The sequence below is a fragment of the Nesoenas mayeri genome (assembly GCF_963082525.1).
Source record: "Nesoenas mayeri genome assembly, chromosome: 4".
Classification (NCBI taxonomy): domain Eukaryota; kingdom Metazoa; phylum Chordata; class Aves; order Columbiformes; family Columbidae; genus Nesoenas; species Nesoenas mayeri.
The window spans coordinates 19,891,739-19,904,894 of NC_137540.1; the positions used below are offsets into that span (position 1 = coordinate 19,891,739).

General features: G+C 37.8%; 1 protein-coding gene across 2 annotated transcripts in view; it reads right to left on the reverse strand.

The window, feature by feature from the left end:
- The window catches only part of INPP4B (inositol polyphosphate-4-phosphatase type II B), a gene marked incomplete at its 3' end in the record, with an annotated part of 269,087 nt that overhangs the window by 193,026 nt on the left and 62,905 nt on the right, over positions 1-13,156 (reverse strand). For both annotated transcript variants that reach the window (XM_080343115.1, XM_080343114.1), the window contains exon 3: positions 5,898-5,982. In XM_080343115.1, coding sequence (XP_080199241.1) covers positions 5,898-5,982 — 85 coding nt within the window. The remainder of the gene's footprint in view (positions 1-5,897; positions 5,983-13,156) is intronic.

Sequence of the window (13,156 nt, forward strand, 5' to 3'; positions counted from 1 at the left end):
CAGCTCTTTGTAGAGCCTATTCTCATCAGAACTCTGCTCACCAACAACTCTCTTACTGAAGCATGATCACAACTAGACTTTCTCCCACAGAAGGCAGTGTAGAAAGTCATGGTCCCATAGGACTTCTGCAGCTCAAACACAGGATTAAATCCCCCTGCTCAAACAGGACTGCTGTCAATAAGGACAAAGCACAAAGAGAAGCTGAGATATCCCCAGTGGCACTAGAAAGCCTTTTCTACTCTAACCCAACTGTCTGAAGTCAGAAGTATATTTTGGTGTTAGCTCCATCATCCTCAACTAATATTTTTCGGCCCCATTATTTTGTAACAATACTTAAATTTCTCATGTTTTTAACTTACACAATAGCAATGGCCTCTTTTTCTGCAAGTACTTTGATATTTCAGTTGTTTTAAAAACAAAAACAAGTTGCTTGTTAAAAATGTCTTAATGATATCCTTCTTAAGTGTACTTGGTTGTAACTTAAATCATAATCTCTCTGGATTTCCGTGGAACCAGAAATAACAAGTTGAGACACAAAAAAAAAGTGTAGGCAGTTATTGGAGCTGACCCTTGTCTTTTAAAAGACTGCAGTTCAATGGAAAGGCTTTTAAAATATAAAAGAAACACATTTCCAAGCACAGGGGGAATACACTTTGATTTAAAAGCTTTTTCATTTGTTATTAATTTTAGCTTTTTCTTAAGGCAGCTTTATTGTTTTGATTTATTACACATATAAAAGTGACAGGTAAACTGATACTCTATGGCTTGTTTTACTTTCATTAATGACAGTTATAAGCACAGATCATGTTGAACAGGGTAAAAAATAAATTATTGTCAGGATTTAAATAAAAACATGTACAAAGCACACTGTCAAGGTCCAGAATGACAATCTCCTTTTCTAGAGAATCACTTTTTTCCCCTCCTATGCCAACATGCAAAGTAAGAGGCTCAAAAAGGTTAAAGGTTGCTTCTCTCTTTTCACACACACTAGCATAAAGTAATTCTTAGTTGCTACCTCAGCAGTGGAAAATGGTTGAGATTATCAATGAGCCACTGTCACTCTAAAATGTAAAGCACCATCACAGCTAACTACCATATGCTGTAACAAAAGTAGAATGGAAGCTTTGATACATAAATTATATCCGCAGGATATTTTTAATACAGACATCAGAGGCTTTTAATTCACAAAGCTGACTGAATTCTATATGCTGATGCATTTCATGTTCAAATTAGTAGTGATGAAATCATCCTATGGTTACTCATGATGCTACGTTAATCTTCCTTTGGAAGTCACATTTTCAATCAAAGATAAAGAATTTAATTAAAAATTTTATCTCCCGTGTTCTTTTTTTTTTCTCTTGCAATACTGGCACAAACTTGCATAAGTTGCCATTATAATCTCCATTTAAGTCTCCACAGAAGCTCAGAGAGAGCCTGAGGTATCTGCAATTAATACAGCATGATAGCCCAGGTTGAGTACGGCAGTATATTACATTGTTTTGTTTAATATCTGCAGGCTTTCACACGTGCCACATTGCTTCTCCCCTTTCATTAAAGGCCACACCTATGCTGGAAGTGAGGCAGATCACACAAATATTTGAACGCCACAATGGCATGTCAGGATCACTGAACAGAAATGCTGCAGCATTCTCTGAAAGTACTAACTGTAGCCTTCGAAAAGCAGCAGACTGCTTTTGTGGAACATATATCACATCACTGGCCGGACCATCAGTTTACCTTAAAAAAGGCAGGACTCGGAGATCTCAATTCTCTGCCTAGGTATGCACAAGTAACCTTAGAGTACGCCTCAGTGATTCTGTCTCTAAAACAGGGAGTGATACTGACCTGCCTTTTCCAAGCCACCAATATTGATGGAAACAAAAAACTCCAAGTGGCTTACATGCCACAAATGGCAAAAGGAAACCGCTTATCATCTTAAGGGTTTATGCAGGCCTTTTATTTACCTGATACCCTGCAATATATTTGAGATGACTGACCTTGCATCAAAAGTTCCGTCTTCTTCCTATGTTCCCTCCATTCCTCCTCACCAGCCCTACCTGGCTGCTGGATTTCTCACCTCCCTAGTTCTCACTGCTCCCTTACTCACCCCTCCTCAACCACTCCTACGGTCTCTCTGGGTGCCTGGAGCAGCTCCTGCCCTCCCATTCTCACACCTTTTCCCTCACTCCTCGCTGCTGAGCAACCTTTTACCCTTTCTGAAATAGGTTTTCCCTGGAGGCATCAGCTCACTGTGCAGGGGGCCTCAGCCGTGCCCTGTGGGGGGTCTGCTGGATCCACCTGGAACCGGCTGTGTCCGTCATGGGTCACCCCAGCTGCTGCCATGCAGCACCACCACCAGCACCTGAGCACGTAAACCCAGCAGAATGACCACCCTTAACAGGGCATCCAAAGTCCCCCAGAGATGTAGCTAAGATTATATATTTCTGCATCCACTGAAGCTACAATGTCTGCATATATTATAGAATTTCAGTTGGAAGAGACCCTCAGGATCATCAACTCTAGCACTAAACCATGTCCCTGAGAAGCTCATCTAAACACCTTTTAAACACCTCCAGGGATGGTGACTCCATCGCTCCAACCCTGACAACCTTTTCCATTAATAATTTTTTCTTAATATCCAATCTAAACCTCCCCTGGCACAAGTTGAGGCCATTTCCTCTTGTCCTATCACTTGCTACTTGGGAGAAGAGACCAACACCCTCCACACTATGACCTCTTTTCAGGTAGTTACAGATAGTGATAAGCCTCCTTTTCTCCAGGCTAAACAGCCCCAGATCCCTCAGCTGCTCCTCATTGGACTTGTGCTCCATCCAGGCCCCTCACCAGCTCCACCACCCTCCTCTAATCTCTCCCCAGCACCTCAATGTCCTTCTTATGATGAGGGGCCCAAAACTGAACACAGGATTCAAGATGGGCCTCACCAGTGCCGAGTGCAGTGGCACAATCACTTCTCTAGCCCTGCTGGCCACACTATTCCTGATACAAGCTGCAAGTTTAGATGGTGCAAACATGATGGTTATTCCTGACAAGAATCCATGGCAAGGCAGCTAACATTTAATAGCTTGAATATTTCAGTGCACAGCAGCAGTTTCCAGGTTTAAGATCTGGTTGGACAAAAGGGTTGACATGCTCTCCTTGTCAGACCTGCTGGAATTTCACACTTGTTTGAACTGACGCATTCAACTAGATCCATCTCACACCAGTGTCCAACTTGTTCTGCTAATAGCAACTAGTTCATATTATGAGGGCATGGAGGTAATCAGCCACATAGAGAGTGATATATCACCTAAAAAAAATTCCTTCTGTTTCTTCTTTTCATGGCCTGGTTTCTGAAATATTTTGAGCTAGGCTGCTTTGGGAGCACTACACTTGAAGGACTGACAGGACTATCCACTGCCACTGCCCAACCTCTTCTGTCCTCCACTCATGTCTCCGTGTCCACCTCACAGAGAGGCAACAGCTCCACAATAGCACTAGATATGGTATGCAAGTGTCCTTATTTTTCCCTCCATGTTTACTCCACTGCCTTTTATTACGTTCTCGTCTTAGACAACCCAGTCAGTCTCCATTTCTCACTTTTAATCATCTCGTAGGATTCAGCTCACCACTCAGAGAAAGATGGAGGCAATAGGCCAAAAGCTCAAACCAAAACCCCCTTTCATGGTTCCAAGCTGAACCAACAGCTGATTTTCTTCATCTTGCAACCTGCAGGTGAAGCAAATGTTCCTTCCCAGCCAAATCACAAGTTAAATCTCACAGACCAACTCTATCTCCTTTCTTTTGAGTTTCTACCATGTTCTGGCACAATTCTCCTCCATCTGTCCCAAAAGGAATTTGACATATGAGCAGGTACATCCTGTCGTGCTTCCACCCAAATCCTTTAAAGCCCTAGATACAAATTTTAGAGCTTTCCTGGGCTCCCAATGGCCAGTGGATATAATCTTGTGATGATGCACCTAGTTTTTCGTGACCAAAGCCCCCACTGACAAAGATCTCTCGTCTTAGTTTCCAAGTTCTTCCTTTGTCTCCTTTTATCTTCTCAGTTTTGTTCTCTCCTACAGTGTTATTTTTTAACTACTTCTGTAGTAGTATTTTATCTTCACTCAGTATATCACCTTCATTTGTCTTCAGTTTTGTTCTAATACCTCATAATAGTCTGTTTTCTTTTTCTTCTCCCATGCAACAAATCATCAGCCAGGCTCTTGTCCTTGTTCGCTGGCACAGGAAAATTGCCAAGTTTGAAATCAATTTCTCCTCTACCTATCTGTCTCTTCCTTTATCTTCTGTTGTATTTCTTCAGTCGCACCCCAGGCATTCATCATCATTTGTTGGCTTTGCTTAACTGGAGTTTTCTGTACTGTTTCCTCTTTTCAACTTTAATATGTTTCTAGAGTCTGGTCAGAATGACACCCTTACCTCTAACCACACTACTGACCTAGGTTTGTTTTAGAAAGTCTGTCTCTCAGACAACAATTTGTGTTCCTTACTATGCAAGCTTATTTTTTCCTCAACAGATATTCAGAGTTTCTTTCTCCACAGGCTGCCTGAAGTGCTCACTACTCTCATCATTGTTTACTTCCCCAGCTTTTGGACTTAAAACTTGCCACTCTCCCTGCCACAGAGGCTGTCTTGTTTACAGACTTCAAAGGTAATTGAAAGAATCCTGACAGCAATTACAACTGTATTCTTGGTTCAGTTCAGCAGCATAATGTTCAAGCGTTGTAAAAAACTACCAGAAAGGAACTGACACAACTGTATATCCAAACTGTAACACTATCATCTCATTAAACTGATTATTCCAATCAATGAATTGGAATCTCTAAGGGCATGACTAGAAAATTCTCAATTCAAGAGTGAATGGTGATCATTTAGCTGTTACAGTTAGGCAAAGCTTCCAAATCTGGCAAGAAGTCCTTTCTTATACAATGCCTTGACATGAAACACAAGACATAAGATTTAATTCCACTGCTAAAGATGCAAGATTTGAGCTCCTCTCCAGAATATTACCCAGAAAAAGGATAAAACTCACAATGAGTACATTTTAAATCACTGCCTTCTCCTATGCAATCAAACACTAAGAATCACTTCAGCAGCTGAGGACAAGAGTCAGCATGATTAATGTCACGTTTTCCTTGAAGTGGACAGGAGACTTTTAGTGATTAAAAAAAAAAAAAAAAGTAGGAACTTCTACTAAAAGCAAAGCTGGCTATCAAGTCCACAAATGCAGCATAAGCTTTTTCCCCCTGTAGCTAGTTCTACTAGCCTACTAAACTGTTCTCAGACCATTACAGCTAACAGAAAATGGCAAATTGCTCCAAGGACTTCAAAATCATTCAATGGTATCAGAATAAATCCACATCATAAAAAAAAATTCCTAACACAATGGCTATTTGAGTTGTTCCTGCAGAGAAAACTCTACGTCAAAATTTTCTCCATATAAAACTTCTTGGATTTCTAGGAAATAACTTTTTTTAAATGAAGGAAACCCTTCATTTAATAGGGAGCTTGGCAATTATTAATCCTTCAAGAATGACATGAATTGGCTATACATCAACATAAAACCCATATTACACATAATATCCAATGAACTTGAACATCAAACCTCTCTTCATTGTCAGAGGAAGAAGATGACATATGACTTTCACTTGATTTTAGAAAAAGTGGAACAATAGCTTTTAGGAATTTCTTTCTGGGCACAAATTCAGAGACAAACAGTATTTAGATGTATACATCTAATTGACAACAGGATATATTTTAGCTAAATTTGTAGTTAGGTTTCAATGTCTTGGCAGGTTTTGTTGTTATTGTTGTTGTCATTTCTGTTGACAGAAAAAAAAAATCATCATACTGAACATACTGAGCTGCGTCTTACTTACTGAGAACTATTGAAACATCTGTTTTTTTCCTGAACTCCACAACCCAGCAGCGCTCCAGGATTACCACTTCAGAGGCTTCAGAACTCTGTGAACATAAAGATGACAAAGCATTAGAATATGGAACCTGACTGTGAAGTCCTTCTGTTTGGCTACTCACAGACAACTCAACGTGTAGATATAAAGACAACAAAACATAATAATCATTAAGCAGATGGATACAGGCATTTCTTCAATTACTCACCTGTGCTATCCTACTTCAGCTCAATGAGCTATAATGGGAATAAGCTGTTAGAAAAGACCACACAGGAAAACAGGAACTCAGTAATTAGTTTTTTCATATTATAGGTTTCCAAAAGTTTAGATGCCATCTCATTACTAAGAAAATCAGGCAAGCCCAGCTCATTCTAACTCCCATATTTACTAGTAAAGCTGAATCAAAAGTCATATTCTATTCAAAGATTACAATAATTTCAAGTGAGCAAAATAACATGCAGTCTTACAGTATGCATTTCTCTTCAATTTTCATTCAAAAGGGATTTCTTTATCATCACTTGAAATTTTGAATGTTGTCTCTGGCTATGCAATTCAAATGACATTAGGTGATACGGATCTATTGCAGAATGCAATATGATACAAATTACCGCTATCATTTTTTTGGAGTGCTATGCAGAGAAGAAAATGCAAACTCTTCTTCTAGGTTAGTAAGTGTGACTCATTTTTCAGAAGAGTGACACTATTAATCACAGCCTCAGAACTAATCTTTTTTCCCTTAAAGCTTTCATTATCCATTTTTTATCCCTAACATCTGGCAATAAATAACCCTTAGAACATGAACCCATACACTTCTGCATTACAGTTCTGCAGTGTGAACATCACAGAGCTCATTCTTCTACTTCAGTGAGATTCTGCAGGGACTAATGTAAATTTTTATTTCACCATTCCTTCCTCAGGTACTGCTTTATTCCAAGTGATACTAAAGATGAACATTTTTTCGTATTGTAGTCCAATTTTACTAAAAGCCTGAACATAGGTTTCACAGATTAGACACTAAATGAATGACTTCATTCAAAAGTTCAGTTATAACACCTGCCTCGTATACACACATTTTCTTATCTAACTCTTTCTCCACCATTATTCTGTCATTTGGCCTATCAGATTCAGACTTGAATTGTTTTGCCAAGAGTATCGATATATTTTTAAATGGGTGGCTTGATCTGGCATTTTCTCACAAAAAGACCCTTTACTTACCTAGAAATGCCATTGTCATTCATGAGCAAAAAAGTGAAAATTTAATACAGTAAGACTGCAAGACTTATAGTCAGACTGACAAATATCAAACAGGTAACGTTTCAGAAAGTCTAACAAGGATTTCCTTGAAAAAGCCTATATTTATTCACCCCACCTTTTACCTCTTACTAAGCAAATACTCCAAACCAAGTTATCAAAGCACAAATCAGTGACTGGCACTTAAGGACTGGGTTTAGTGATGGACTTGGCAGTGCTGGGTTCAGTTGGACTCAATGATCTTAAGAGTCTTTTGCAACCTAAATAATTTTATCATTCTGTCAACATCCAAAGGTGACAAAAAGGTCAAAATAAAATGGGAGATCAGGGAAAAAGCACACAATGTTGAAATATATCAGAAGTCAAGAGAGAAGGTTTAACAGACTAAGAAAAAGCAAACAGACTGATCTAGAAACCACTTGTACATCTACTACTTTGAAATATTATTCAGGGTGAGCTGGTTTAAAAGGGACATATTGTCCTGTGGACTGAAAAACAGCTCATGAATTGTATTTTTTTCAAAAAAAAGGGGGGGCGGGGGGAAGTAGAGATTTTTAAGACATATACAAGTGCCAGGGACTTTTTTCTTTACAGAATCCAGCAAATTGTCCATATGTGGTAACCCAGACATGACAGCCAGGTACTACTGGGTGAAGCATTCTTAGAGGTTCTATTAGGGAAAGTAAAATACAGGGAAAATAGGCTATAGTAGTTCAAAAATCTAACATCAGACTAATTAGTATGAGCTCTCTACTACAGTAATGCTGATGACTACTTTCATTTTAGATCTTGAAGCAAGTTATCAACACTGATATAGTGTCCCAGATAACCCTTACTTGAAAAGCAGATAAGGCAGTTTGATTCTTTCAAAAGCTGGCAGTCTTTAAAAAAAAATATATATATATATATATATATATGACCAAAAGAAGGGTTTATTTCAAAAGTTAAAGGTCTGGCACAATTTCATACTCAGCTGTGAATGCCTGAATGATTCCTATCCAGATGGTCCAAAAAAATATTCAGAGAGCTCTTCACAGCTTTTCCCCTTTTCACCCCTACAGAAAATGCTTCCTCTGCTGATATTCATTCCCCACAGATGAAAAATGCAAACCTGATAACTCCTTAGACTTAAAATTTTCCCCAAAATATGTATCTCCAGTAAGCGGAAGCCTGTGAGAAGCAACTCCCCATTGCATGACTTTCAGACAAGTCAGGTACTGGGAAAGGCCAGGAATGAAGAATCACAGCTTGCATGTAGTTTGCTACAGGTGTCAGAACCTAAAGGCTTGATGAAAGGCATACACATAATACAAACAAATTGTCAAGTGGTTACCAAAAAATAACTTCCAAAGAATTAACAAGAATTTGTATGAGTGATGTTTGTCTCACAATCAGTTGCATACAACAATAACAACAAACAGAAGAAAGGAAGGTTCAGAGTGGTTCCAGCTTTCTGCATCATAAGACAGGAGATACTGCAGTTCTAAGAGCCTCTTTAGAGACAAGTTACTCCACTCCCTACACCAGTGGAAGCAGGAATGAAACAATTCTGCAATTTCAAATGAATTTGAATGCTTTTCCAAGATACACAATCAAGTACAGAGATCAGAAGATATGCAGTTACTTTTTCTGTATCTGTGAGAGAACAAAAAGGGAAACAAGAAAAACGAAAGTTGAAAGAGCATAAAGCTGCTAGAAAAGCAAGCACATGCTGTTGCAAAACATCTTCCACATCCTGAAACAAAACTGAAGAAAAAGACCTTCAGAATTACTATTGGTGCAGACTTCTCATCATTTAGATGAGCTTTGGTCTATCCGTCACACAAAAAGCTAACAAGAAGTTTATTTACAAATGATATTACAGAATTGTAATTAAGGGCACCATTATACATATCTGATAGAAATCAGCTTTGTTTTTCAGAGATCCAAAATTTCTCTCTTGCTTTAAGTGCATAATATGAGGTTATGTGGGCTAGTTGTTACTTTTGTTTTCTAGGTTTGAATTTAACAAAAGAGTAGCTTGTAATAATATGGTCTTTAGCATGGCCAACACGATCAAAATCAGATCTGCAGTAATGTGTTACAATCCAATATATTGTTTTTTCCCTTCCTACCATTGGCAGTTTTGGATAATTGTTATAAAAAAACCTTACTGGATCAATCAAAATGCCAAACAGCAACTAGGCTTTGAATGATTGCATCTTTCCCAAAATACTGGCAAAGTCTACAGGCAGCAGAACCCACCCCACAAATCAGGAAATTGTTTTAAAACAATGAATTGAAGATGAAATTAAATGAATGATAAATCTAACTTTAATATCCTAGTAAGAGTGCTAAAGTAATGCTAAAGAGTGCCCCAAACACAGAATTCACAGAAACCCTTTTAATTTATTTTGACAAATGACTGGCCAAGTTTTCCTATCAGTATGCAGTTGTAAATCCCTACTGCTCTACTACTGAATCCACTACCATCTAACAGTCATGAGTTTCAAGTCAGTAGTGAAGACATCCCTGTTTCTGTGGAGTCCATGCCTAAGACTGAAGTAAGAGATAGTCACAACCAGAACATACAAGTGGGTGTCTGCTGTGTAGTCATACCTATGTAGCTGTACACAATCCCTTTTAATGTAAAGGAAGCTAAATAATATTTAACTGGCAACTGCCATTCAAGCACCTAGCCCCAGATTCACAACCAAACTGAAGTACACATTGAATGCAAGATACCATACAGCTAGAGGAGTTTTCTGATAGACTGAAATACAGCATGTTTGCAGTTAAAAAGTGTAACAACCACATTCTACAGCAGTGAGGGGAGCATACAGTATTTGAAGTTACATCGCTAATTTTTTTTCAAGTGCATCTGATTATCCACACTGAATTTGTAACAGGGATTTATAACTATGTTATTGCAGATTGCAGGCTGCTACTTTTCTTTGGACTGGGCAGAAAAAAACCTTTCAAAAAATGAAAGCACTAAGAAACTTTTAAAAATGTCAGAGTGGCACGTTGGAGCTATTTTTGTGTTTTCATAGATCTGACCTGATCTACTATTGAGGAGGGAGGAAATGTTTCACTATGAAAGGGTTTTACAATAGGAGATTTGTAGCTGGAAGGTGGCTAATCTACTGTTAGCTCTATCAAGTCAAGAACTAAACTGACAGTTAAAATTACAAGTGACATTTAAAGCAATTCCTCTGTGTTAAAGCAGTAAGTAGAAAAGTAAAGCTATAGCATTGTGGAAAAAAAACAAACATTACAGAAAGTAAAAACTCTTCTAATAAGACGTTATAAACATCTTCCACAGTCAACTGGGGGCAGGGGTTGAGCGTAGGTGAGTTGATGTGTGTGTGAATCTCACAGTTGATTTTTTTAAAGCTTATATTTGCAAACTTGACATAATGAAATCAAAAGCTTTATAAAGCAGGAATGCTACGTACATCAACTTACTTATGCTTTTGAAACCAGTTATTTGCTGTCTGCATTTCTAAGTGTTCCTATAATAAAATGAAGTTAAAGATAGAAAGTTTATTGAAAGGTCACAGAACAGCCAAACTATAGCCACACAAAAGTAACAAAAAATACCAGGCTAGAGAACAACAGAATTTCAAAATTTGAATGACAAGAATTGGTTTCATTTCTTCCTTGCTATCCAGGAAAATATTTTCTATAGAAGAGTTTGCCTGAAGGGACTGGTAGCAGCAGGTGAAGTTTACCAAACTATTTTGAACCCATACCATCTCTCTCCCAAACTGCAAAGTCATAGGCATCCATGACTTATTAGAAGGCTTATCTGATATCTTCACCAGAAGCCTTGGAGAAAAAGTTGGTGACTGAGAAAACCTGAAAGACCAGGTTTTTGAGCAACTTTCCTGGAACTGACAAATGAACACGTCAGATTGATATCAGCTCAGTACGTACGTGCTCAGGTCATGCTTTTGACTACGCTATCAGCACTACCACCTACGTTTTCTATTTCAGTGTTAGCACAGATAAGGTTCTTTACTCTACAGGTAAAGCACAGCTTTTTTGTATATACATACGAACAAGAAAACAGCAACAGGATTTGTCAGGATAATTTCATTGACAAATAGAAAAGCTAATGTTCTTAAAACGTAAGCAGGTACAATATATTTCTACAGTAACATATCCATTACCAAATAGAGCAAAACGCACTGTTCTAATTTTGAGATATTAAGAAATGACTGCATGACACATACAAGCATATAATTTGCAGAATTAAAAACACCCTTTTAAATGTTGGCAAGCTGCATTCAACAATCTGAAATCTCCTTTAATATTATCTGTTCTTGTGTCATATTAATATTCGCACCCTGTGCCTATTAAGCATTGTGAAGCCTATGACCCAAGCTGCGTGATAAGTAACAGTATGCTTTCCTGGGCACCTGATGAGCTGCTTCAATTATTCCAGACAGGCTGTAAAGCAGCAGTTCATTGCAACCACCTTTACAAACCGTCAGCTCACTAAAAGATACTCAAATCGTCTCTTTCAAAAAATGCCTTACCCACTGTGATTAATCCATCACGCAATGCTACCAGATACCAGCTTCATGCTGACAACATAATGCCACTAATCTCCATTCACTCTGAAAACGGTTGTGGACTTACGTCACTGAACAAATCCTGCAGAACAGATAAATATTTTAATAGTCTGTTACCTTTAACAAATGTGATATACCTAACCAAAAGTAATTTTCTTTCTGGTTTCAAAATACATTAGTAGTAATAATAATAATGTACAAAAACACATTCTTGTAATTCACACCCCATATTCACTCAGTTTATTATACACAAGCATAATTAAAACATGAAAATTAAACACTTTCTACATACAGCTTGAAACAATCTCAAATTAGCCTTCCTACCTAAGAAGTTAATTATTTATAATTAATATCTGAATTGTAAAAGTTTTTCAAATTTATATTTTGGTGCAAAACTCCAGAGCTGTATCACAACACATACATTGAATAATAAGCTTCTAAAAAAAATTCTTCCCCTTTGTTCTGGCTGTCATTTAAAAAAAAAAAAAAAAAAAAAAAAAAAAAAAAAAAAACCACACTGCATTATTCATCTCTGGCTCCATTCCCAATATATTCCCTTTTACTTCAAAAATAACTTAAAATAAGAATTAAATGTTAACTGTATTTTAAAATTAGGTATGACAGCTTAATTACAGCTTTTACCAGCTTCAGCAGTACCATAGAAGTAAGTAAGGCAGAATACAAAAACACCATTGCTACTACTTATTATGTGTTTGCAAAATGCATTAGCTTTGGATTTTTCAAGGTAGATAATAAAGGATGTTTCTTTCCACTGGTAAGAATTCTTCCAATTTTTATCATTTTATTCCAAGTCTCATAACATCTGGCATAACTTTCAGTAACTCTTGGTTCCTGGAGCCACAATATCACAAGCTTTTATTACAAATCTCAGGCTTCCTATAGGAGGGGAAAAGTACAAAAAAAAATTCATGACCTACCTGACTACTATGATTTTTTTTTTCAAGATAGAACAAGTTTCAGAATACAATAAACTGGAATTGCAGTAAACCAGAATTTTAACCAGCATAGTACATCACCACTTAACAGCTAAGTCCATACCCTAAGTTAACATAATGATAGGGAGGTTTTTAACTATAACATAGCTACTGGCTATGAAGAGACCCCTGAAAAACCCATCACTTCTGGCTTTCCATGTCAAAGCTTCCCTGACCACAGGTTGGCCCCCAGACAGATAACAGTAATCCCATGAATTCTGATATGTCTGAGCCCAGGCACACTTCACACAAACCCAACATGTAGTATTTCCAAGAGAACAGCTGTATCAGACCAAAGACCCATTATTGTGCCTCCAGCAAGCACCATAAGTGCCCAAAGAGGAAAAGCAGAGCAGTCACATGCAGCACTCTCAGCCCCTGTTTTCACAACAGGATTTTTTCCTCTGAGGTGTGCTCCATT